General features: G+C 43.2%; 1 protein-coding gene across 8 annotated transcripts in view; it reads left to right on the top strand.

Moving 5' to 3' along the window:
• Window positions 1–26,981, top strand: part of ENOX1 (ecto-NOX disulfide-thiol exchanger 1) — a 614,655-nt gene that overhangs the window by 511,462 nt on the left and 76,212 nt on the right. For all 8 annotated transcript variants that reach the window (XM_057532923.1, XM_057532921.1, XM_057532924.1 and 5 more), the window contains one exon: window positions 4,180–4,364. In XM_057532923.1, the coding sequence (XP_057388906.1) occupies window positions 4,180–4,364 (185 nt within the window). The remainder of the gene's footprint in view (window positions 1–4,179; window positions 4,365–26,981) is intronic.

The following is a 26,981-nucleotide window of genomic DNA, read 5'->3' as shown; positions in this document are numbered from 1 at the left end:
ACTAATGGTTTATATAGGATCTAGTCAAGGGTGCAGCAAGATGCTGTAATGCCTTTAAGCCTCTTCTTCAGCAGTGCAATTTAATCTTTGGATCAACTTATATACACTTTGGTAATTTTAGTAGTCTAGTGCTAAGTTTTGAAATGGAATTTAATGTTGTTTAGCAGAGTTTTTCCAACGTCGTTATTTCGGTTTTGATCCAATCAGAAAATCCCTGTAACAGAATTTTTCTAAGGTCCTGAGCAAGTATAAACTGATGCCTACACTGGCCTTCCCCTCGTGGAGGCCACAGCTGTCCTCACATGGCTTCACTATAAATAGCTGATTGGTGAATGAATGAATGATAATCCAGGGGCATCCCTGGATTCAGCAGTGCCTTTAAAATCACCAAAGGAAAATTCAATTATGTTCAGAATAGTTTACATCTAAAGTATCTCACTGTATTCTTTTTTTTAAAATTGTATTGAAAACTGGTAATCCACATGTTAGCTAAATATTCTATTTATTGGAACACAGTGCAGTCTGCAGGGATTCCTATAAAAAGATGCATACTGTTGTTTATTTTTAATCCTTCTGCTTATTTGAATAGTGGATTGGTTGTGCTGTCTCTCAGGGGTCAGTTTTTTCGCAGAAGCTTGAGTATACATTGTTCAAAACTGTTTACTTTAATACAGTGTCCTAGAAAGAATGAAAGAGAAAAAGAGAGAAAGAGAGAAATGAAAGGGTGGTCCTTTCAAGTTTCTGAATTTTGAATACACTGAGAAATGATGTTAAGTTAGAAATTATTAGGATTTTGTTTCCTTTAGAGCTCTGGTCCAAGAAACATAATCTAGCTGCTTCCAGGAAGCTTCATCTGAGGGGGGGATCCGTGCAGCATCATGCTGAATAATGTTTACAAACAGGTGACCAGAAGTTAAGTGGAGTCAATATATAATTTCTCACCCTTTAGAAGAAAACCACTTTGCTGCCACATGAGTAACCAACATTTTCTTTGCAAATATCAAGCTTGAAATTATTTAATAAGGAATGAAAATCAGTTATATGCCCCAATTATAAAAACGTTGATGGGATTGGCTATGGTATTGATTTGGGAGGGGATGGGAGGGGATGGAGTTACAGCTGCTGGGTTTTTTTTAATCTTTTTTCATATGATGATATCACATTCGTATTCCAGAAATGCAAATGACACTGCATCCTACTTGGTAGGAACAGTGGTCACTTGGCTTAAGCCAAGAATAAGAAATGTCAGCAGTGCCATTCCACAGGCTTATAAGAGAAGCCCTAAAATAATGGATGGTGCACTTCCCTATATGTATTTATGTTCAGACAATTTATTGAAATAATGTTGCTGGCACATGCTTTATAGCTGCTTGCATTTTGCTACACAGATTTCAGCATATCTTGCAGACTATGCAATTCGTTTGGAAAATGTGATTTCCATCCCTGCATACTAATCGATTTCTTCACAAACACCTGCTATCAGTTATGATAATAAAAATGCCACTCTGAATTGAGAAAGGGCCAGATAGAGCTTCCTAAGGAAATGACTTAAGTGTCTTTGAATGCTACGAAATGTAGTAATGTGCTTCTGTAGCGCCAACACTTTTTCCATCATTTGCATTTTCTGTAATTTTGCCCTATTACAACATCCCTCTCTTAAATGATGCCTCATAACCATTTCCTTAGGGGTTGGTAAACGGAGTTGTCAGGAGGTGGTACCTCAGGGTGTGGACAAGATCTGAAGTTGGGCTGCGCAGTGTTGAAAAAGCACTAGCTCATACTCCTGGGTATACCCTGGGTTGTTTCCGCTTTTATGTCAGTCCCTGAAAACTGTAAAATTGGCAGTTCCTGGGTTTTGCACACACATATACACCAAATAAAATTTCCTTTATTCACCCTCTTCAGCCTTCAGTTCATTCCATGCACCATTGCCAAACCAATCTTCCTAAATCACCGATTTCATCACGTCCTTCTGCCACCTGGGCACCTTCAGTGGTTCTCAGTTGGCCTCCCCATTTGATCCCACCTCTCCAGCCTGACTTCTGAACCTCCAGCCTCTCTCGTCACCTGGCATGGCTCACCTTTCTCTCACTGCTTCCAGACAGACTCTTTGCCTTTTGGTCAAGCTTCTCTGCGTCCTGCCCCAGATATTCTATCTTCAGTTCTCATCCCTGGGCTTTGCTTCTGCTCTTGCTGCTGAGTGAGGTGCCCTTCCCCAGTTCTTGGGCTTTCACCCTTCAAAGCCCTCTTTTATTAATCCAGTCTGCCTTTTCCTTTCTCTTCTCTGAATTCCTGTAGGATGGATTCTCTTGCCATAAACCTTGACACTAAATTAGTCACTCGTTTATGTATCCAACCAACGTTTATTGAGTGCCTACTATATGCCAGGCATCAGGCTCTTCTCTCTTGCTTTGAGTGTGTTCCTTTCAAACGTGTTGGTTTCTATTATATTTCAAGCTCCTTGAGAGAAGAGACATACTCTGTCTCCTTGTCTTGTGATCCAAGATGCCCAGACAGGCTCGGGCATGGAGTACATATGCAGTAACTGCTTGTCGACTAATTGATCCCTGATGGTTTGAGGTAGGGAATTTTCTGGTTAATTGCATGTTCTATTTGATTAGTATTTCAGTGTGTACTGTACATAATCATTTTGCAAAGTAGAATACCATAAAACACTCAACTATAAAACTCCTATTAACGTAATTTGATGGTTGATATTTAAGGAGAGAACTCACTGGGGTTTCAGAGCACCTCCGTACAGATCTGTCACCATTGCACGGTAATGTGTGGGTGGAACATCTGAGAGGCTGACCTCGAGTTGGCTCTGGGATCGGGATTGGGCATGGTGTGGGGTGCGGAAATGATCCTGGACCGAGAACCTGCTGGACAGGGACTCCATGCCATGCCCTTACCAACCAGAAGTTACTTCTTTAAAGAAGCTTCTGATAACAAGTTTTTAAAATACCTTCACTTTTCTCTTGCTTACAAAAGTAGAGAACGGATTTTCTGAAGGAGGGGGGAAGAAAGTATGGGAAACTGGTGAGAAAGTAGAGGGGGAGCATTTGGAGTTCTTTTCAAACAGTCTGGTAAGAAGTAAACTCATCTGGCTGGCAGAATACCCCAGTGACAGGGAGCAGGGACTCTGGAGCCCAATCTGGGTTTGAAGGCTGTTGACGCTACTCTCTTTGTGGGATCAGACAAGTTCTCTAACTTCCCGGAGCCTCATTTTTCTCATCTGTAAAGAGGGGCTGGCTAAGAGCAGTACCCACATCAGAGGCTTGTTGGGGGGATGAAGTGAGTTAGTTCATGGTCCAGCGTCTATTATGTAGCGAGTGCTTAGAAAGCTATTGTGATTATTGCGGAGACCGCCAAACAGTAAGCTGGAAACTAGGGAAGGGAGTCGCCATCCTCAATTTTGTTTTGAACCATTCACTCTGTTTTATTCCATTTCCGTTGTTTTTGGAGCCTCGAGATGCGTCAGACCCTGAATTAAGTGTCTCGGTTTGTCAGTCAGGTGGAGGTGTGAGTGAGCTCTGAATCTGCACGTAGAGAATGTCAGGTTTCAGGAAGGAGTATTAGGGTAGGAATCTGTTGGTGAAACAGATGGAACCAGGTCAGCATTCTGATAGGAGTCAGAGGGAACTAACTAACTGACTGACTCATGCAGTCGGTCTGACCCGGCAGTAGAGCAGGAAGGAACAGTGTGTGTGGGGGTCAGTCCCCAGCTCCCCTGGGCAGCTGTGGCTGCGTGCCTCCATTGGGGGGGCCGCTGATAATTTGAAAGAAAGTGGCCCCTCCAAGGAGCTAAGCCGTCCTGCCGGAAGGGAAAGGACAGCCACGAGGTAGATACGACGATTGCCTGGAATTCTGAGCACTGTCATGACCTAGCAACACGGATCAGTTTCTGAGAGGGAGCCTAGGATCGGGGAAGAGGTCAGGAGACAAGAATCTGGAAGGAGTCAATCCTGTGCCCACAATCATACATAAGACAGGACAAACAGAATAGCGAAAAATTCCCAAAGAAGCAATGCTCACCAGCTGCAAAATAAAGCACCCCAGGGTAGCTCATTTGGGTTGGGTACAAACATTAAGAATCTGGTTTAGAATCCCCTTCGCACTGAAGGCTGTCCATCTAAGCGAGAAGGTCACTCACTTGAACTCATTCTGTTTGCCCCTCAGCCCTGGCCGCCCAGGCCTATGCGCTTAAAGAAGAGAACGACAGCCTCCGGTGGCAGCTAGACGCCTACAGGAACGAAGTGGAGCTGCTGAAGCAGGAGAAAGAGCAGCTGTTTCGAACGGAAGAAAACCTGACCAAGGACCAGCAGGTGCAGTTCCTGCAGCAGACCATGCAAGGCATGCAACAGGTACCTGCGCCCACACTGGTGTCTCTGTTTTCGAGAGAAAGGGACGTGTGTATGCAGTGGCGGCTGTTTGCTGGGAAAGGTGGAGGAGAAAAAAGAACAGCAGAAAGTGGCTAGGTCAGGAAAGTGCTGATGACCGTGGAAGGGGAGGGTCAGGGGAGAAGCCACGCTAAAGAAATAGGTTGAAGCACTACACCCTCGAAGTGGGAAGCCAAGGAAGAGAATCTAGGACTTTGAAAGCTCCATACATAAAATTTAGCCTCATGGCAAAAGGTCAGAAAAGCCTTGCCAGTTGTGACACCAGTGTTCTGTAATCTTCGAACTTCTCAACTTAAAAGCAGGCACACTGATTTCTACAAAAGCGTGGCGAGTTTGTTTTTGAGATCGATGAATGCGTGAACTGTATCATTTCCATTTCTCTTGGATGATACTTAGGATGTAGACCGGTTCTCTGAACACACTCTGTATTTCAGAAATGTTTGTTGATGGGATGGAAGAAGCACTAGAATTTGGGGTGATAGGCAAACTTCAGAAACAGGCCAGCATCTCTGCTTTTGTTCAAGATCGACAGGCTTCATCCTGGCACACTCAAAAGTTAAAGCTGGGTCTTTCCAGCTCATGTAAGAAAGAGATAGAAGCTGTGGGCTTTGGAGGAAGCGGAAGGAACGTGGGCTGTGGGAAATGAGGGCTTGAGGGGGTGGGGAAAAAACTGGGCACTGGCAGCAGAGGGTAGAATCAAAGAGTCATAGCTGGATTTATATCTGAAAACATTGATTGATATGTGATACCCTTAAGGTGTGTGAGTTATCTTAGAATAATGTAGCCTAAATTATCATCACACATGGTTATTTGTATTACTCCTCTGAATATATAAATCTAACCGCTCTTTTCTGGAAAAAAAAAAGATTGTTTTCTATAAACAAGGAAAATATAAGCAAGACGATGGGCAATTATATAGTGAGTAGGATATTTTTTTCAAATTCCCCCACCAATATTGGCTGCTCTCTAAGAGCAGGAGACTGAATTGCCTACAGAAGTGTCTTAATGATTAGAGGTAACTGCTGCTGAAACCTCCGCCAAGCAGGGAAAAAATAATTGAGAGGAAGGGATGTAAAAAAGCGTGGATCGGGATATAAACAAGTTAATGACCAAGTCACAGAAATTCTGTCTTCAACATCTCCTGCCATTTAAAAGCAATTTTGGCGTCTTGGCTTTGAGTCCTAACTCGCTGATGTTCACAGTGTGTGTTAGACAAATCAGCGAGATTCAGAGGTCAGAACCAGCCAGGAAAATGTCATTACAGGCGGGGCTCAGGCCCCCGCACTTGGAAATCGGTGTTAACAGCTGCCCCGGGGAGCTCCCGGGGCTTGTCCATCTGTCCGCACGTTGCGGGTGAGTGGCGCCCTTGCCAGGACGAGGAGCGTCTGGCCGTCTCTCATACCTCATGCCTTGGGCCCTCTTTTCCTCCAGAAAAGATGACTCTGGTTGCATGAAAAGTTGATAAAAACCTTTAAGCTGTATATATATAAGTCCATGCCACTCTCTCACTTCGTCCCAGCTGACCTTCCCCCTCCCCGTGTGCTCAAGTCCATTCTCAACGTCTGCGTCTTTATACTACCAAATGTAAAATAGACAGCTAGTGGGAAGCAGCCGCATAGCACAGGGAGATCAGCTTGGTGCTTTGTGACCACCAAGAGGGGTGGGATAGGGAGGGTGGGAGGGAGACGCAAGAGGGAGGGGATATGAGGATATATGTATACATATAGCTGATTCACTTTGTGATACAGCAGAAACTAACACACCGTCTTAAAGCAATTATACTCCAATAAAGATGTTAAAAAAAAAAAAAAACCTTTAAGCTGGTTGAAGATTCAAATCTGAAAGAAGTCAGGAGGTGAGGGTGAGCTAGCCAATCAGGAAGAAGCATGCAGGGGTGTCAGCGCCCCGCCCCGGTCCACACCGGAGCCCCGCTGTGCGTCCCCACTGAGCTCCAGCCCCTTAAAGGAGCAGTTCCGTTCTCGCGGCTTCTCACACATTTGCAGAATCTCCTTGTCCGTAGGAAATGTAGTTTACCGTGTTTGTTTTGTTTTGGGGGGAATCTTGTTTGGGGGTTTGTTTTGGTTTGTTCTGGTTTGGGTTAAACCACAGAAAGTTACTGTCTCACAGTTCTGGACCTAGAAGTGCAAGAGCAGGGTGCTGGTAGGGTTGGTCCCTCTCTGGGTGGCGAGGGAGAGTCTGCTCCGGACTCTCCCCTTTCTACCTCAGGTTTGCTGGCGAGTTTTGTCCTTCCTTGGCTTGTAGACGCATCACCCTGCTTTCTGCCTTCATCTTCAGGTGGCCTTCTCCCCGCGTGTGTGCCTGTGTCCCAATTTCCCCTTTTTATAAGGTCACAATTTGTATAGGATCGAGGGGCCCACACTATTCCAGTATGACCTCATCTTAACTAATGACATCTGCCGTGACCCTGTTTCCAAATAAGCTTGCATTCTGAAGTACAGGCTTTAGAACGTCGCCATATAAATTTGGAGGGACACAATTCAATCAACAGCAGACACGAGTAGATAGTCAAAATATGTTTGTTGAATGGAGGAACGAATGGACAAAGGCACAGAGGCAAGAACTCGCCTGGTGCCTCTGGGGAGCTCTGGGTTGTTTGGGATTCTTGGATCATAAAGAGCAGGGCAGGGTGTGGGGAGAGGTGATGCCCTAGGGGTCCGCGTAGCACCTCCTTAGCACGGGGAAAGCACTAGCTCAAAGGCAGCAGTTATGATTTTCATTTTCACTAGTCGTTAGGTGGATGCATGGCGATCACTGTGGCAGCACATCTTTAATATAGTTTTTAAATATATGTGCTTATTTAAGAGTCATCTTTCTACCTTACCCGCTTTGAGTGAATCCCCACAACTTGCCAGTTTGAGCCCCACTGCAAAGAATTCTCCTGACTTTAAAACCCACCCTCAATCTGCCCTCTGTCCACTTTATAAATCAGAAAAGCATCGTCTCCCAGGCAAGTCAACAGATAGAGGAGAGGGCTGGTCTCTCGTATGTCATTGTTTTAGCAATCCATATAGGGGAAATTATTTCTGCAACAAACAGAAGAATATAAACAGTCTTAACAGCCTTAAGACTAGCATAAAATTTTTAGAATTGCCTTCAAGTTTAGCCAAAAAGTTTCTAACCTTTCTTCTTTTCATCCCTGAAGGATATGTTCACTGACTTCACATGGTTTCTCATGAGTTCATGGAGGAAACATTAAGGGCAGGGTTCTGAAAAATGAAAAAGCCTCAGGTGACTTTGTCTGGTTGTTTCTTAGTCTCCCTTTGCCTTGCATGTGAGTCACAGTTTAATATTAGAGGTTTCACACAAAAGGAAATAATAGCTTGTATCCATGGTAACATGGTAGCTTTAACCTGATCTGAAGCTGGCAACAAAGTTAACCTGTCTCTGCCACAGGGAGAGTAAGGTCGTGGGCTTTCGTTTATATCTTTAGGTATCCAAGAAAAGCATACCCATATTTGAAATTCTTATTTACCTTCAGGTTACCACACTGAATTATTTTCTTAGGTCGATCGAGGTAAAATTTACACACAGTAAAAATACTCTTTTGAGGGTTCTGTGAGTTTTGACTAATTCATACACTGATGTAACCATCGCTACCACAATCAATATATAAAATAATTCCATCACCGCCCCCCAAAATTCCCTTATGCCCCTTTTTAGTCCACCCCACTCCCAGCAACCACTGATTTGTTTTCTACCTTCATGGTTCTGCCTTTTCAGGAAAGTCATATGAGTGAAATCGTACTGTATACAACCTCTTGAGTCTGGCTTCTGTCACTCAGCGTAACGAATTTGGGATTCATCTGTGTTGCTGTATGTGTCTGTTGTTCGTTCTTTTTATGCTGAATGGCATTCCATGGTGAGGAAGGGCCATGCTTTGTTTATCTAGTCACCAGTTAATGGACATTTGGGTGGTTTCCTGTTTGAGGCCAATATGAATAAATCTGCTATAAACATTCACTTACAGGCTCTTTGTTTTGGACATAATTTTTCATCTCACTTGGGTAAATTCCTAGGAGTAGGATTGCTGGGTCATATGGTAAGTGTGTTTGACATTTTAAGAAACTGCTAAACTGTTTTCCAAAGTGTCTGTCCCATTGTGCTTTCCCGAGGGTTTACGTGAGAATTCCAATTGCTCTGTATCCTTATCAGCCAGCACATGGAATGGCCAGTTGGTTCTGTTTTACTCTGTCTTTTTTAGCCACTATAATACGTGTATATTAGTATCTCGTTATGGTTTTAACCATACCTGAATTTAAACAGGATCTGTACTTTTATTCACGAGGACAAGTCAGTATGTCATATTTCTAAATAACCAACTTAAAAATCAGAATTATTTTCCTTTTTTTTTTTAAAATTATTAACACCTTTAATTATTATTTATTTATTAGGCTGTGTTGGGTCTTTGTTTCTGTGCGAGGGCTTCCTCTAGCTGCGGCAAGCAGGGGCCACTCCTCATCGCGGTGCACGGGCCTCTCACTATCGCGGCCTCTCCTGTTGCGGAGCACAGGCTCCAGACACGCAGGCTCAGTAGTTGTGGCTCACGGGCCTAGTTGCTCCGCGGCATGTGGGATCTTCCCAGACAAGGGCTCGAACCCATGTCCCCTGCATTAGCAGGCAGATTCTCAACCACTGCGCCACCAGGGAAGCCCCAGAATTCTTTTTGAAGCCATGTGTAAATCATAATTGATAGGACTGGTAAATATTTAGATGGTAAGAGGATACCATTTTAAGCTGCTGGTCATAAAACTGCGAGTGACTAATGATGATTATGGCAGAAGGGTCCCTCATACATGCTTCCAGCTGATGCTCTTTAACGCTGTTAGCAAATGTCATCTGCAGACCAGCTGTCTTAAGCCAGTAAACCATTAGCCCACGTAGAACTCTCTAACACTCTTGGGTTGCCATTATTAAAGACCAGGGCTAGTCAGCTGTCTTGACAATTTTCAGCAAGGGAGACCAGGGAAAGAAATTGAGGGAAAGAGGACTATTACGATCAACACCATTTTAGAAATTAAGTAATTGTTTTTTTTCCCTTATGCTCAAAGAGGAGTGGATGTGGGATTCTCTGTATTACAGAAGCTAATCTAGACTAATTTTATAGAAGAGGACAGAGAAATACAATAATGTTACTCTCTTAAAATACAAGAGTAACCCCAGCTAGTTTTGCCAAAAGTTGGTCAAGGATTGGTCTTTGGGATGTATATTAAGAAATAAATGAAAGTGTGTTGAAACGAGAACATCAGTGAGTGCGTCTGACCACTTAAGGGAAGTTAAGCATCTCTTGTGAAATCTTCTTTAAATGATTCGGTTGCTTAGTTAAGTACATTTTTAGAGATAGTGAAAAGTTTGTGTTCGATTCCCCTCCTGATTTCATATGTAATGAAGTCTCACGTGTACATGTCAAAGTCAGGATCATTATTTATTTATTTTTTTAAATAATTTTATTTATTTATTTTATTTATGGCTGTGTTGGGTCTTCGTTTCTGTGCGAGGGCTTTCTCTAGTTGCGGCAAGCGGGGGCCATTCCTCATCGCGGTGCGCGGGCCTCTCACTATCGCGGCCTCTCTTGTTGCGGAGCACAGGCTCCAGACGCGCAGGCTCAGTAGTTGTGGCTCACGGGCCCAGTTGCTCCGCGGCATGTGGGATCCTCCCAGACCAGGGCCCGAACCCGTGTCCCCTGCATTGGCAGGCAGACTCTCAACCACTGCGCCACGAGGGAAGCCCCCAGGATCATTATTATGGCAGCAGGAATCATATCAAGGACTGCGATGATGATGGCTGTGCTGGGGGTGGTGCCTCTGCTGGGGGTGGCGGTGGTTTTGATCATCAGAAAACTTTAGGGGAAGACAGGTAAAATGAACTTACCCAAGACAACTTTGGATAATTTCTTTTTAATTTCTGAAAAAAAGCATGTCCCTTAAACAGTTTGAAAATCCTAGAAAGGCCAGCAGCCCACTGTTCCCCGTGGCCTTCACAGGTGGTGCTACAAAGAACTTGGGCGAGGTGCTGCAGACAGATAACACGGGTAAATGCAACGGGCTCTCTGTTCTCTTGATAACTGTTCACTTGTCGTTTCTGTTTTCATTTTCTTTCTGAAATGCCCAGCAGTCATATAAGGGACCTACGAGGCTGATGCTCTGTGCCCATTGTCCTTTTTCTCATAGTATCTGTTTAAGCTTTTATCTTTTATCCTTCCCACTGAAGTTTCTATTTGATAATCATGTTATTTTATTTGCAAATGTTATTTCTGTTCTTTGTTTCCTGTCTTTTCACACAGTCTTATTTTTTGGTTGCAGTGTCTTCTCAAATCTTTTTGAGAATACTAATTAGAATTTTTTAATTCTTATTGTTCCTGAGTCATTTCTGTTTATTCCAGGACTGGTGGTTTGGTTTCTGTGTGTCCGTCCGTCTCTTTCATGCTCCAGGTTCCTTCTCATGGGAGGTAATGCGTGGTAGCCTGTTTGTATCGGGGATGAAGGGCTGGGGTCACTTTTCTAGGACTCCGTGTGGCTTACTGATGGCTGCGTCCAGGTCACCTCCACAGCTGAGTCCTTCTCCTGCCTGGTGGTTCGCTGACTGACAGGCTACATTTTGAGGAGATTTGGGAATTCCACAAAGGCCAGAGTCTGTCCTCCACTAAGAACTCCATGGAATTCCCTTCCCATTCGCTCTGCTCTTTTAAGTTTAATCACTGACAGACATTTTAATTGCCTGTGGAGGAAGGGAAAAGCAAAAGCAAACACACATGGACCAAGTCTGACATTTTGAACAAGAACCTGTTTCAGGGGCTTTTAGCTTAATCCAGTTGTTGAATGAATCCTTGGTTAGCATGGTGCCCGGGGAGGGGGTGGGGGAAGAATATTACATGTTATTCTGGCTTTCCAGAAACAAGGGAAGGGAAGAACAGTGAGCACATTTTCTGAATGTCTAAGAGGCAGGAACATAGGAACTTAAGGCAGCATATTTTAGGTAATAGACGCTTCAGACTGAGGAGGCAGATCCGCAAATTAGAGGGGTTTAAGGGAGGAGAAAAGGAAGATAAATAGTCTGGAAAAGGTGACAGGAAGAGGCTGCAGTATGTAATAACAAGAGAGAAGTTGGATTTTTAAGTGGGTTCTTTAAAAACGTGACACAGGGGGGCTTCCCTGGTGGCACAGTGGTTAAGAATCCGCCTGCCAATGCAGGGGACACAGGTTCGAGCCCTGGTCCGGGAAGATCCCACATGCCGCGGAGCAACGAAGCCCGTGTGCCACAACTGCTGAGCCTGCGCTCTAGAGCCTGTGAGCCACAAGTACTGAGCCCATGTGCCACAACTACTGAAGCCCGCGCGCCTAGAGCCTGTGCTCCACAGCAAGAGAAGCCATCTCAATGAGAAGCCCGTGCACCGCAATGAAGATTAGCCCCCGCTCTCCACAACTAGAGAAAGCCTGCGTGCAGCAGCGAAGACCCAACTCAGCCAAAAATAAATAAATAAATAAATTTATTAAAAAAAAAAACAGTTCAAAAAATATATGTATGCACAAAGACATATTCACACACATATCTGGAATTTTTACGAGCTGTGGCTGCAGAGACATAATCCATGTTTATTTTGTTCTATTTCAACTTACCCAGATGAAGTTTCTTTCTTTCTGAATAGAAAACAACTCACAAGGCATTTCCCACATTCATGTTAAAAGTCTTTGCTATTTTGCTAGAATCAGAACAATCCTAAAAACATGTACGTCTCTCAGATGTGGCTTTACATAGGTTCCAGGGCAGGATATCAAGGTTCACAATGCTGCTTAATTTGGGGTCTACCGTGGTTGTCCTTCCTTAACCACCCCAGAGTTTGTCATTTCATCTTCTACCTGTTCTTCAACCAGTACCTTGGGATGATGCGTTGTCATAGCAGCCGGCGTGATGGTGATGATAATCCTCATTTATAATTCAGTGCCTCTTCCCTTTGGCTGCTAAATGTCAGCTGTCTTGGTGGCAGCATGTGCATTTTCTAACATTTGCAGATCACACTCCCTGGCACTTCTCAGAATGTCTGTACCCACTGCAGTGTGAGACTCTTGAAGGGATGGTTGGGGACATTTGGAACGAGAAATAGTAACCAGTGCTCCGGTTCTTGGCTCAGGGCTTCACATTGCAAAGCCCAACCCGTTTGAAATGATCGCACCTGACATCTGCTTAGGGGCTTAGGAGTTACTAAGGCACATTCCCATTTGACTCCGGACAAGATACAAAGGACTAAAAGTGAAGCTCATGGAGAGGAAACCGCCCTGAGTTTTTAGCAGTTTCAAACAAGGGAGGACCATGGGCATCTTGCCGTTTTCACTGGACAGAGACCTTCAGATAAGGAAGGAGATACTCTGCCTTCATGGACGTGAGCAGCACCGAGCTTCTGCCCAAGCAAATGAAAACACCAGAGCAGTAGGAGGGAGAGGGTTTCCAGCTTGGCCGTCTTCTGCACAACTTTGTACAAATCAGCCTATGTGAACCTCAGGTTCTGCATCTGGAGAATGGACCCTGCCAGCCTCGGTCAGCATTTGTGGCCGTAAAATGAGGTGATGTATGTGAACGCATTTGGAAAAGCTGTTCTGCAAATGCAAACTGCAATCGCCACTTTCCTGGGGCCAACGTGAAGACACGTAGAGGTTTAAGAGAAGACTCAGGACTTGCAGGGTAAGTCTGAACAAATCCAGAGCTGAGGTTCCTGGTCCTGGGGTGGCCAGCGCTGTTGCTTCTCCGCCCCTTACAGCCGGAGGACCTGTTCGCCCCAGTTTACTCTCAAAAACTCCTTCATTACTCCACTCTGCGCTCACGTCTCAGGAGTATGCGCTTATCCCGGCTTCTCAGGTAGAACTCGAGACCCGGATATGACGAGTGACTTGCCCTGGGTCCAGCATGGACACGGCAGAGTCAGATTTCCAGCCCAGGCCTGGCTGACCACGGCCCCTGCGTTCTCTCTGTCACCCCGTAACTCCCCACAGTGGACCAGGTAGAGAAGTGGGGCTTCAGGGCCACGGTGACCAGGGGAGCAGGACATGGGGAAGCTCTGCCCTTCCGGCGCTCCTTGCTTGCGAGAAATATTTTTGGCAAAAAACCCATTGCCTCTTTTCTGACTATGTCACAGCCCTTCATGTGGTTTTTACATTAGCAGAGTAAGAGCTAGCAAGAAGAAAGTAACACGCACGTGGCTTTTATTTATTAAATTTGAACTGTGAAAAGAAATCTCTTCACTTCTGGGACGAGAAAGAGAAGCCCTAATAAAGTTTAATTCTGGGAGGCTTCAGCTCACCATTAGAGCTCCTGCTCTGCCCGTAATTAATTTGATCATCAAATGCATCCTCATTAGTAATCATCGCTTCTGAAAGCAATGAGGCTAGCAGATGAACGCATGTGGGAGCCAGGGGTAGAAATAATGGCGTTGCCCTGCAGACCATTAAAATCACTTGGCTTCTACGTTTTGCCGCTTTCCCCAGTGTCTGCAGTAGGAAATATGGACCCTTGGGAGACTTGCAGCCATTCCCAGGATAAAGGAACTTGGCTTTTCCCGCACACTGTCAGCCATAGTTGGTGGATGACCTTTGAATGACCCTCCCCTCCACCACCTCTTTTAGAAACTGCCTCCAGGCCAAGAGTACCAGCTTTATAGTGAAATGGATCTTTTCTTGAATGCAGCAAATCAAAATGGGCTTTGGCCGCAGACACATACTGTTTGGCCGTTGTCGTGTCTCCCTCCAGCCACGGACACTAAAATGAATCCTTGTGTTCTGGCCTTGACTCCATTTCTTTATAGTCTAACCATGCAAAGAAGTAGCCTCATCCACGCTGAAACCCTGAACCCGGACGCACACATGGCCGCCTGTGTATAGCAGGTGTCACGCTCCCAGCCAGACTGATGTAATTATCCATCATCTCCACTTGGGCTGCAGTTGCGAGGGAGTCGTGCTCCGGGGCTTTCTCCGTGCAGCTGGTTAGGAGAGGAAACAGGATTAGGAAGAGCAGCCCATTTCCTTCTCATCAGAAATGAAGGCTGTGAAGAGAACACAGGGAGAAGTGTAGGGGGCGGTGAAAGAATACAACATGGAAACAAAGAGGAAGGAGAAGAATGACTCAGAGGGAAAAGAATCCTCTTTATCTGAGTAAGAGAATAAACAGGCCGAGAAGTGTAGGTGGGAGCTGCAGTTTTTCTGGGTCTAGGTTTGTCATTTTGATTTTTGTTTTATTTTTCTTCATACAAAAGAGTATGTGCTCAATGCAAAAAAACTTGGAAACCTAAAAGAAGCATATAAAAGGAAACACATCATTCAGAGTGTCACTACCCAGATATAACTATGGTTAACATTTACATATATTCTTTCAGTCTCCTTCTCTCTTTGCACATAAACGTGTAGTGTTACCGGTTTTAAAGATCTATCAATGGGCTAGCCAGACATAGTCAGTTAACGTTTCTGGACTTGTAACCAAAGAGTGGAATTGGGAATTCAGTACCAGGATGTTAGACGGTTAGTTAAAGACTAAGTTTTCTCCTCTGTTTAACAAAGCACCCTGAATAGTCATCAAGGGAAACTTAAACAAATTTATTGCCCAATCTGGTGCTCACTTTATAGACCACCCACTTCACTCAGTTGATCACTGAAAAGACCCTGCCTCATGAAGTTCTTAACTTGATGCGACTTCCTCAGTTTGGTAATTACCTCTCCAGCTTTGGTGCTTTCTGTTTCATCTCTGTATGTCTCTGAGTCTCTCTCTCTCTCTCTCTCTCAAACACAAACACACACACACACACACACACACACACACACACACACACACACACTAAGTAAATGGCCACAACAGCTTTATTTTCTGGAAGTATTGGGGAAGATAAAAAAGGAGAAAGTATATTTGAACTCTGGTTATAGGTTTCCAAGGAAGGGGCATTACAAATGGTGCTTAAAAATGAAAGATGAGCAAAATGACACTCCACACCTTTATTATCACCTTTTTCTTCTTTCGTTTGTTTTGTAGTTTAGTGTAATTATATTTGTAATTTATTCTGCTGTCCCCCATGCATACACATTCCATTTTTTATGTCCTCCACCACACCACCGCTTTAATTTACTTTAAGCCAGGTATCACTCAGGTATTCCGGTCAGAAGGCTTTCATTGGCAAGCACTGGGACTCTCATTCATGGTGTTAGAGATACATGTTTTCGCCCATGATTTACATTTTATCCTAAGTCATTTCCTGAACCAGTGCATTACACATTTTTCAATCATTTAAATACAGAGTGGGACTCTGCAATTTTGTCCTTCACTAATTCTCTGTGCATCTTGTTTTCTTCTCCTGGGTTTATATTTCTTCCCTAGTGGTTTGTATTTCTTCACTGCTACTCACAATTTATTTCAGGAAGATCTTGGTAATGACCTAACTGTAAAGTCCATAAAAAAGCTGTTGTGCTGAGTTTCTTTTTACAGTATAATTTTCCCCAGGTAATCCTCCTATGTATCATTTAGGGAGAAGGAGAAAAGAGGTGTTTGTGATGTAGTTTCACCGCTCTACATCGGATAACATGAGCTCAGATAGATTTCTGAGAGTTGCCAGGTCACTTAAGGAGCACTCCAAGGTCCGACCTTTCCTTCATGGGTCCTTGGGTCTTAGTTGATTGGTCTGGTCTTTTCAGTCTGCTTTTCTGCCCAGCTGGTGATTGATGTGCTTGATTTTAAGTTCACAATTTGCTGGACATTTCTCATGGTCCACCCACAGTATAAAAAGCAAGGTAGAATGTGATGATAATGGGAATTCTGCTTTACATGTAAAATTTGGACTGGAGATGGGCTCAATTTCACCACTATTTTTACCTCAAGAGAACTGCAGAATACAGACTGCTGAAGCTAGGAGGGGCATTGGTGAGCCCCTAGACCAGCCCACTTATTTCCTGATTTTAATCAAATAGAGTTTAAGTCTCTGAGCTAAGCCGCATCCCCCCCCAACCCCCCTTCTCACCTCCTGCTGCTCGTGGCTCCTGATTCCTGGTCCTTGGCGCCTTACTGGGCCTCCACATGCTTGCATTCTGAGACTCTTTTCCTCTTACATTCATTTATATCGATCTCCTAGCCCCCTGAAAAATGAGGTGAGACACAGGGGCTATGGTTTCCCCCCAGCATGTTAAATAACTGTTAGTTTCTTTTTTCTTCCGATATTGGAGTAGAGACTAATTCTGGCACCTAAGGCCAGTCTTTCATGGCTAATTTAGTCATTTATAGCCAACAGCTCTCTGAATAAACAGATGAAGAAAAGAACAAACTGTTGAGTTGCCACACGTTTTATTCTCAGCTATTGAAAACTGTAAACCAACTTCCCTCGTTCTTTTTTTTTAAGAATTTATTGATTGATTGATTGATTGATTGGCTGCGTTGGGTCTTCATTCCTGCGCACGGGCCTTCTCCAGTTGCGGCGAGTGGGGGCCGCTCTTTGTTGCGGCGCGCGGGCTTCTCATTGCCGTGGCTTCTGTTGTTGCGGAGCACGCGCTCTAGGTGCGTGGGCTTCAGTAGTTGTGGCACTCGGGCTCAGTAGTTGTGGCTCGCGGGCTCTAGAGCGCAGGCTCAGTAGTTGTGACTCACGGGCTTAGTTGCTCCACGGCATGTGGGATCTTCCCAGACCAGGGCTCGAACCCGTGTCCCCTGCATTGGCAGGCGGATTCTTAATCACTGCACCACCAGGGAAGCCCCAGCTTCCCTCATTCATAACCTCTGCTGCTCTTCCTACTCATGCCTGAATACATAATAATCTCATCTCATTGATTGAATAGAACCAGATTCCTGACAAATCTTTGTTGAAGTGTAAGGATTGATGGAGCCCTTCTGTCTTTAGGGGTCATGAATGCTCTCTGCTGGTATTAGATGCTGAGGAGCTTATTAGTCACTGGCGTCATCTGGTGTGGCCCCAGGACTATGGAAGAATGACTACAACCTTGGGAAATAAGCTGTTGTGTTTTTACTTACGCTGAGTGTGTGTACGTGCAGTCACAAATGTTTCTGTTCAGACAATGTTTTCTGCTATCCAAATGCTTTAAGAGCCTTGCATCCTGGGGGTTGACATTTTTATCATGCTTATCAAGGAACCAAGGCTTAGAAAGAGTAGTAAGAAGACTCCAAACCAGGCAATAGAGTGCTTAAAATTTCTTCCTGATTGTTTTTCCTAATCTTTTGAAAGTGAGATTACATCACACGTTGATACTTAAAGGACAGTGGCAACATGCCAAGCCTACTTTGAATGAAAGACCCTAGAAGACGTCAGGGAGTGAGGACATTTTCCTAAGCAGCTCTGCCGTTCCCTTCTTCTTGCTGCTCCTGCCGATGTTTGCAGTTGATGAAGCATTTACATAGCACTCAGCTCCTATACTCTTGATTGGCAGGACCTGTACAGAAAACTGTACTTTTCAGATATATGTGGGACATTTACAAAAATTAATCCCATACTAGACCTTAAGGCAAGTCTCAACAAATTTCAGAGGGGTGATAATATTTTCTGATCACAGTAAAATTGTTAGAAATCAATGTCACAAAAGATAACTAAAATAAATTCTGTATACTTAGAAATTTTAAAACACACATCTAAATCCACAGGTCTAAAAAGAAATCAGAGTTGTAATTTTAAAATAGTTGGAAGTAGTTGATAATTAAAATACAGCATATCAAAACTTGTGGGATGCAGCTAAAACAGAACCTAGAGGAAAAATTTTAAACTTTTGAATGTCTGTTTAAGGAAAAAAGAAAACTGGAAACAGGAATGAGCATCCAACTCTTATTACAAAAAAAATAAATAAACACAAGGAAAGATAAATAAAGATAAGGATAGAAATTACTAAAATAACAAAGTCATACATTAGAGAAGATCAACAAAGCCAAAAGTTGCTATTTGAAAAGACTAATAGAATGGAAAAATTTGGCAACACTGATCATAAAGAGAATAACTTAATAAACAATATTTTAAAAGAAAATGAGTTATAACTATAGATGTGACAGAGATTAAAGAACTATGAAAAAATCAGGAATAGTTTTACTACAAATTTTTAAACTCAGGTGATATAAACAAATTCCTAAAGAAAAAAAAAAACCTTATCAAAATTAAATCAGGAAAAAATTGAAAGCCTGGATGAGCTCATAAAAAAATTGGAGTTAGAAACTTAAAATCTTACATCAAAGCAACAGATCCAAAATAGATTTACTGGAAGGTTCTACCAAACATTCAAGGAAGATTATGCCCATCTTTTGCAAAATTGTTCAGCGAATAGAAAAGGAGGAGACGCCTCCCAACTAACTCATAAGGCTAGTGTACCTAGTACACTTGATATCAAAACAGGACAAAGGCAGTAAAAAAGAGGGGCGGAAATTACAGGTCAGTCTCACTTATGAACATAGATTTAAAATTCCTTTTTAAAAGCTAATTTAATCTGGTATTTTATAAACCACCAAACTGGATTTATTCCAGGAATGCAAGGTTGGTTCAATGTTACAAAAGTCTATTAATATGATATAATCCCATTAACAGGTTAAACCCGAATAAGACAACCTTTTTAATAGCTACTGAATATCCATTCATAATATGAAACTACAGAAAAAAATGAAGATTGTAACAACTTGGAATAAAAGAAAACTTTCATATCTTTTTAAAGATTATCCACAGTGAACTCAGTGGCAAAACAGGTGGTTTTTTTTAAACTTCCCAAAGTAATTCTCACATAATCCTTCTTAATCCTGATATAATCACTTGAACTAGGATATAACTGCTTTATGTCACTTACTTGTATCATGATTTACATTTTCAAATTGTCATCAGGAAGTAAAAATCACTGCTTTATAGAGTCTATTGGCAGACCCTAAAAATGTGGTCTCCCTATTCTTTCTTTTGGAAAAAAATTAAAGTCATCAACACTAATCTTGGTGTTGATTTCCCTATTTCTAGAATGCACACTTAACTAGCTGTATATCACACAAGATGATCTTTTCTGTGCCATCAGTGTTAGAAGCTGGCCTTTCAGCTGACTTCAGCAAAACCTGTGATTGAAATTTTCATTAGAAGGACATGGGTAGACTTCCCACATGTAATGTTAAATTGCATGCAATCGCCGATCTCAAGTTGAGGGATTGCTAAGGCTGGAGGAACACATCATCACAGGGTAGATTGATATTGGTATTAAGTGTAGAGCTACAGCTTTAATTTCTCTTAATTTTTATACCTTGGGACCCTTTTTTGCTGTTATCATTCATGGCCATGCTGACACAATTTATTGTAAAGGGTCTGAGCGATTCAGCTCACTTCTTTAGTGCTTCCTCTGTTTAATGTTCCAGAAGCAGAGAAGATTGGTTTAAAATGGTAATTTTCTGTCTGCATCCTTGAGAGCTATGCAAAATGGGTGGTGCTATATTTTACTTTACCCAGTGGATCTCAGCCCCAGATATTAAGAATACGTGGCACATTTCACAATGGCAGTCTCTGTTGAGCTTTTCTCTTGCAGCTGCTGCTACTGTTGCTGCGGTTTTGTTTGTTTTTTTCCTTAAAGACAGTCTGCAGTTCAGGAACTGGGCAAACCTGAGATAGTCCAGAGGCTAAGTAACTGCCACGGAGACCACCTGCAGCTGGTTAAAGCCCCTCACGGAGACTGTCCTTATCTGGTGAGGCCTTCACCTGTCTCCCCAGGGCTTGGCCCTGGAACAAGGAACAGGTGAAACTTGGAGACCTCCACGAGGTTCTGGTTACTCTGAGACTCCTAATGAGGGGTCCCAGACCAGCCCCAGTGTATTAAAATAACGTGGAGACTTTGGGGAACGAGCAGACATCCTCTGCCTCACACCTTCTCTGTGACAGACGATTGTGCCCATTATTTGCAAACCTTGTTGCAGAGCCACTAAAGATTCACAGCACTCAGTTCAGGGACAGTTCTCCTCTCCTCACCCTGCCCCTAGATGTCTGAGTCTCCTAGCCATAAAAACGTCAACTTGCGCTAACAAAGGAAAATTGGGAATATTGTTATCATTGAATTAGCTTCACTCAAGTTCTACCATTAATCAAGAGTTAAGCAACATAGGTGATGACCCATGTCCATTCTTAGTCAGACATCTGTGGCTGATGTAGAGATAGAACTTTCAGCTGTATTTTCTCTCTTCATTTACATGTTAGATCATTACAACTTTCTCACCAATTAGGATTCAACTAAAAGCTCTCAAAACCACAACTCACGTTCTTGCTCTGTAACCATTAAGTCAAAAGCTGCTTTCCTATAACTGCAGTCAAGGTGGTCACTGATGGTGGTAGTATCTGTTATTGATGCCAGAAAGAGCATGGTTTGGCTCTCCACGGGCTGAACTGTTAATGAGGCCCAGATCACTTTGCATAAGCCAACTCCAAAGATGGCCACAGGATTTTGGTCACAAGTCACCCATAAAGGGTTTTCTAGCTATAAGCTCTGATCGTGACTGGGTTATAAACCCTGCAGAGAAAGAACGAATCTCTTTTGGCCTTTGGGGCACAATGTAAGACCCAGCTGTGCAATTAGGTTCTTGTTTGAAGTAAATGGGCCAGCCTGGCTGGAAAGCACGTTAATATTTTAAATTTCTACATTAACAGCTGTACATGTGCCCAGAGGCTGGGGTGATGACCACCTTATATAATTGCCAAAAAAAAGTGACAAGAATAAATAAATCCCAGCAAATTGGATTATCGTTTGCAGTGGAATTGCCAGCAGAGGCAACAGAGGGAATATCTCTGATATATATTCCTACTTCAGCAACGCATTTGACACCTTCTCTTGGGAATTGCATAAATGGTGTTAATTCAAGTTGGCTGGCCCTGTGTTTTGAAAATTGGCTGAAGGAGGACAACCAGCCATGGCCAGGATGGGACTGAACAACAGACCTTCCGCTATGAATATTAATCCCCAGGAGTGCCCACTCATGTAAGGCCCACTCACTTGACCTTAGTCTGTCCATTTTTGCAAAGAGGATAGTAACAGCCCTTTCATTTAACTTAGTACCCTTTGCCATTAAGGAGCCTCACATATTAATGGATGTTCTTTAGTCTCATAGTATCCCACTCATTAGTATTGTCATCTTGATTTAACATGTGAGGAAAGTGAAAAACAGGAAGTTGAAACGACGCTGCAAATCACACTATTAAAAAGAAAATCATCTGAAGAAGAGAAGATAGGTTTTTGAGTCTTCTAAGCCACTTTTGCATCTTCTTTTCCTGCGTTCAGTAAGCAAGACATTAATTGATGTGTTGCTTTGCAAATGATAAAGCATTCCTCATGAGACAGTTGTGAGGGAAAGAGGAGACCAGAGCAGTAAAGTGGCTTGTTCGAGGTCACACAGCAAGTCAGCGATAGAGCTAACCATGTTAACCTCAAAACAATGACCTGGGGCTTATTTTTTTGCCTTTTCTCCAATCCTTGGCTGTGTTTCTTTTCATAATAATGTTGCCTTATCAGGGTATAGTGTATTGTGATAAGTAACTCCATTGGATTATATAAATCCCAAAGGGTATCTTGTCTTTTACATAGGGCCCTCCCAGGAGGATATCCAAGTAAAGGAAATGGTCTCTAAAACCATGTCGGATGACACATTTCTCCCCTCCCAAGGTCATGATCTCCTCTCCAGCCCAGACCCTGGGCTGCGTGCCAGGGGTGTACCTGGTGCAACTTGACATTCCGAGGGGGTCCTTTTCTAAACGTCCTCCTATGCTACACGACAAAATTATTTTCAGTAATAATCATGAAATGAAGCAAGTAATAATAATGGCCAAGAAAGAAATACAGTGAAATTTTTCTTATATTGAATTTCACATATAATTATGCCTGTAAAATACTTTTTAAATAAAATAGTACAAGGTAAGGGAAAAATCACAGCTCTCTATTAAATAATTTTTTTAACCCCCACCTAACAGTTTGAACTTTGATCTTTTGATTATAGTTAATATATTACAGTCTATAAATAATTGTCCAGTAAATACACGAATCTTAACAAATCCAAATGCAAAAGATACAATTTAGGCAACTGCTAGTAGTACCACTGATTTGGTAACATTTTCTTGATCTATCCTTTAGCTTTAAGGCAAACAGTCAACAGTTTTGAAAGAACTCATTTCAACTTGTAAAATATTAAAATTCAGTAAAAATATGTAACATAAGAACTAAAATTTCCACTCAACAAAAATAATACAACTCATGGTTCTCACCATGTTTCACTGTTTCAAATTTTAGACAGAAAAATTCTTTAAGAGGTCCTGTGGAATGAAGTAGCTCAGTTTTAGTTCTCAGTCTTTGCAATAACTGTGCTACCATTGTTTATTTCGAATTTACTGTAGAAATGTAAGAATACATGTAGTGCTACAGGGATTGGAGACACTGTGTCTGAGACAAGCTCAAAATCCAAAAACTGGGTGTAGCTGAGTCCCGTGTGAGCATATGGGGGTGGGGGAGGGGTGGGATGGGAGCAGACTATGTTACTGACATTTTCCAAATTCATTTCTACATCGAGTATGTTTATTAAAGGGTAAGAAGTGAAACTATGCTCATTTGAAGCTTGCACATGTATATTGACTCTTATCAGTAATGGCAGCAATTGGTTAGGCTTTAGATCAACAAAGGATTTTATCACCGATTATGTTAGAATTGCTGGTGCACGCTGATAATCAGTGGATGGACCTTCGGTTAGTTTGATTACCATTAAGCTTTGTGCAGTTGCACCTGCTTATTTCCTGCACCGAGGTCGACAGCTCCCAGAGCCCCGCCCTTGGGCCCTTGGAGTCCTTCCACTGCCTGCAGACTTAGGCCCCCAAATCTGCAGCTCAGTGGTTACCTGCATTTCCCAATTCTCGGTCACTCTTGAAATCTTATATTTATCGCTCCTGCTTCCCTTCGGCAATTTTGCACAGCTCACAGAATTCAGGGATTCTTCCCTTTCCCTGCAGCAGGGGAAACACCAGTGTTAGGGGCCAGCCTCAGGGAACCTGGAAACATTCCAGCTCCAAACCCCTGCCCTCTGGGTTGTACGCTTCCCCTCCAGAGAACCCATGGCCCATGGCCTCCCTTCGCCCACGTCCCGTGAGATCTTGCTCCAGTGTATGTGTCCTCGGTCAGGCCCTTGCTCATCTGTTCAGAGAAGGGAACCCCTGTCAGAGCACACCGCCCTGGGTGGGTGGCAGGGTGCCTCATGTCTCAGGGACCCCCTTGAGGATCCACACCCTTGAAAACACTTACTTCTGCCTTCTCCCCAGTCTCCCAGAGCTGTCCCAGGCTCCCAGGGTACCGATAGGCATGACCCCAGGGTTCCTTGTCTTGACCTCTTGGAGGGCCAGCCCTGTCAGACCTGCACCTGGGCTGTTTGGCTCTGACCGGCATTAGGATCTTAACAGGAGGGTCAGGGAATAGGGCCAGGTTCCTCCAAGCATCTCTCAGTTGTAAATGAAACCTGATCCCATCACGAGTAAGAGATTGCCTTTCTGCCTAGCAATGAGAATGGCATTTAAAATTCAATATCAGAAAAGATATTGACGAGATTAAGGGCCTGAAGGAATTGATTTATGAGGAAAGACCCAAGGAATTAAATATGTATAGCCTGGTGTAATAGGATATTAGACCCTGAGCACAATTTCATTCCTATGATCTGGTGTTCCTGCTATCAGTCATCTAAATGGTGGGGTTCTCTCCAAAAGATGTTTCTCCCCCAGGGGTCACTGAGCTGGTGGCAGAAAGGGAGGCACTGGGATGGATAAACCAGGCCACAGGCTTGGTCACCCTTGGACCTTGATATAAATTGAAGCGCAGTTTCATCCGCAGGTAGAAGCAGATGACATTTTAAACAAGAATAAATTTGGAGTAGTCTTGCCACCTCGTGCGACAAAAAAATTCAAACTAGTTCAATTCCATCTTTTTTTTTTCCCCAAGGAGAAAAGTGAACGTTGTGGGTACCAGGTAGTAAATGACTGTCCTTCCCCTGAGCCAGGTTTCTCTCCTTTGTCAGGAATACTGTTAGATGTGTTTGCCTTTAGGCAAAGCCTTACTCTTAGGTTGTGATAATATGCACTTGATTTTTTACATCTCAGGCTTTTCCCAACAATCAGGGATTGGCTCGGGATTCAGTGTTAGATATGAGGTGGGAACAGGCAGACTTCAGCAGTGGGACCTAGGGCTGCCCTTCCTAAGTGGTTCTGAAGTCAGTGAGAAGCAAAGCAGGGCTGAGGGGTAGAAGGTCTGGAGAGCCTGGGGAGAAAAGCAGCAGAAGCAGGGAGCTGTGTTTGGGTAGCAGGATCTCACCAAGGAGGAAGGGACGAACGAGCGGATCCCCTCGCCTTGTAGCAGGCCAAGATGACAAGGATCTGGCAGAGCTGGCCACAGGTGGGGTTCAGATGGCAGGCTGAAATACACAGAGTAATCAGGTTGGAGACAAGGTGTGCAGACACGGTGATGCTGGATGCCCACAGGCGTTGCCCCCCGGTCTAGACATTAAAACAACTGCTGATCGGTCTGTCCAGACATAGTCACACCCACCCTGGCCTTTGGTGGAAAACTCTCTTTGGAAGCCAGCGGACCTCGTTTCCTTAGGCGATATCCTACTGGCCTTTTAAAGGCTTATCCCACTAAGTAGGGCATCGAATTTACAGCAAAGTTATGGAGATGGAATAACATTTATTAAAACTGAATCAAAAGAGCAAAAACACATTAAAAATTGGTGACACTGTATGGGCTCAAATATTTCCAGACTTTAAGCATTAGTATTTGGTGGCTCATTTCTAATGAGTAGAGAACAAGTTCTGATTCAAAATGGATCCCCTGAGCTCATGTTCTCCTAACACCTAAACTGATCCCCAAGAATCTCCTAGGGAAACCACGTTGGTTGTAGCCACTATTAGAGTATTTTGTGCCACCCTAAATTCATTTTAGTGGATAGACTAGCATCCTCGTGACCCAGCATCTTGAGGACAGGCTACTTTGTGTCTGTTTCCTCCCTGTCCTCCATACTGTCTAGCCCAGCGCTGTGTACTTAGGAGATAAGTGATGATTGAAAGAATGGATAAATGAATGATTGCTTGATTGATTGATAATTGAATGTTACTGGATTGTTTTAAAAGAACTGAACATAGAGCCAGTCACTGGGGAAATCTTGAAATGAGGGGAAGAGGGAAAGAGAGAAAATGTGTGTGTGTGTGTTTGTGTATAGGTGTCAGTCACTATCAGTATATATTATATCTACCTAGTGGCACGAGTTCACGTGACCTGCCACCACCGTGAATTTAGAAAGAGTACTCCTCCACCACCATGGAAGACACAAAGTCAGATGCTCTCAGTTTCATGCCACCCAGCAGCTCCATCCCCCAGCAGCTCCCCAGTCCTGCCAGAGATTCCTGAGGCGGCACTATTCAGTGAGTGTCAGCTTGTCATGAGACATCGCTGGTGTTCTTTCATATAGAGAATCTGCACCGTAGTCTGGGGCTTTCATGGAATCTAACCTTATCTGATATGTTAGCTATATAAAGACTTGACCTTAGTGACAAAATTATAAAATTTAAGGGAAAAAGACAAGGAAAGGGTTACAGTTTTTAAAGGAAAGTTAAATCCACCACAGCGCTCACAGAAGGATACACAAAGACACGTCTCCAGCAGCCTCGGTCTTCAGTGGAAATGGTGAATGCCTAGGTAGAAGTCGTTGCTAGGAGAGTTTTAAGTCTGGCATGTCCTGATTTCCATTTCAAATTGACGGATCAGTGTGGTTGTCAGGGTAGAAACCACAGTTTGAAGTAGGAAAATGGAGTTGTGCAAGTGGTAGGTCTCTCCCCAATACCGTGGCCTCGGATACATGACTTAACCTCTGGGTGCCTATGATTCGCGCATCTGTAAAAATGGAAACGTGACCTCACATATTCTGGGGCTCCAGATAACACTGGTAATGCTCTTCGAATTTGTCAGAGAGAAAGACCCATTACACATGGAAGTCTACATCCCCAAAGAGCATTACAAATGATCCTATTAAATCAGTGGCCTGGAAATATGAAGATGTGTCAGGTACAGTGTTTATTTACCTGTTATTGTCTGCCAGAGTGTTTGCACTTGATTGGCATATGGATAATTGCCTAATTGGAACACACTCAGTTGTAACCACCCAAAATGTAATAGTGCATCCGTTTAATGCCACACTTCCCAGTGTTAAATTAAAATTATGCTGCAGTCAGCCAGTCCAACCGAGAGGCTCTTCTGATTAAGTTCTAGCTGCCTGTGAACTTCTGTAATTGAGGCACTCTGGAACTTAAAAATTCAAACTGGAAAGAATATTATACAGTCTCACAGATTTCAAGTGAAAAAAGACCAGAAAGGCTGACTTAAATTATCTAGTTGCAGACTATCTCATTGTTTTTATAAGACATCTAGTCATATGAACAATCACAGTTTTGAATCACCCCTGTTTTGAATACATAAATATTAGATTCGTGAGTTTACCTTTTGTAAACAAAAGAAACAATTCATTTGAAAGAATGCAGAAAATAGTCTAGGGGTGTTTATTTTGGTTTTTCCTCTAGTGGTGGTTTTG

This window comes from Balaenoptera acutorostrata, chromosome 18, assembly GCF_949987535.1.
Source record: "Balaenoptera acutorostrata chromosome 18, mBalAcu1.1, whole genome shotgun sequence".
Lineage (NCBI taxonomy): Eukaryota > Metazoa > Chordata > Mammalia > Artiodactyla > Balaenopteridae > Balaenoptera > Balaenoptera acutorostrata.
The sequence above is the reverse complement of the archived record's forward strand: the minus strand, read 5'-3'. Positions and strand labels throughout refer to the sequence as shown.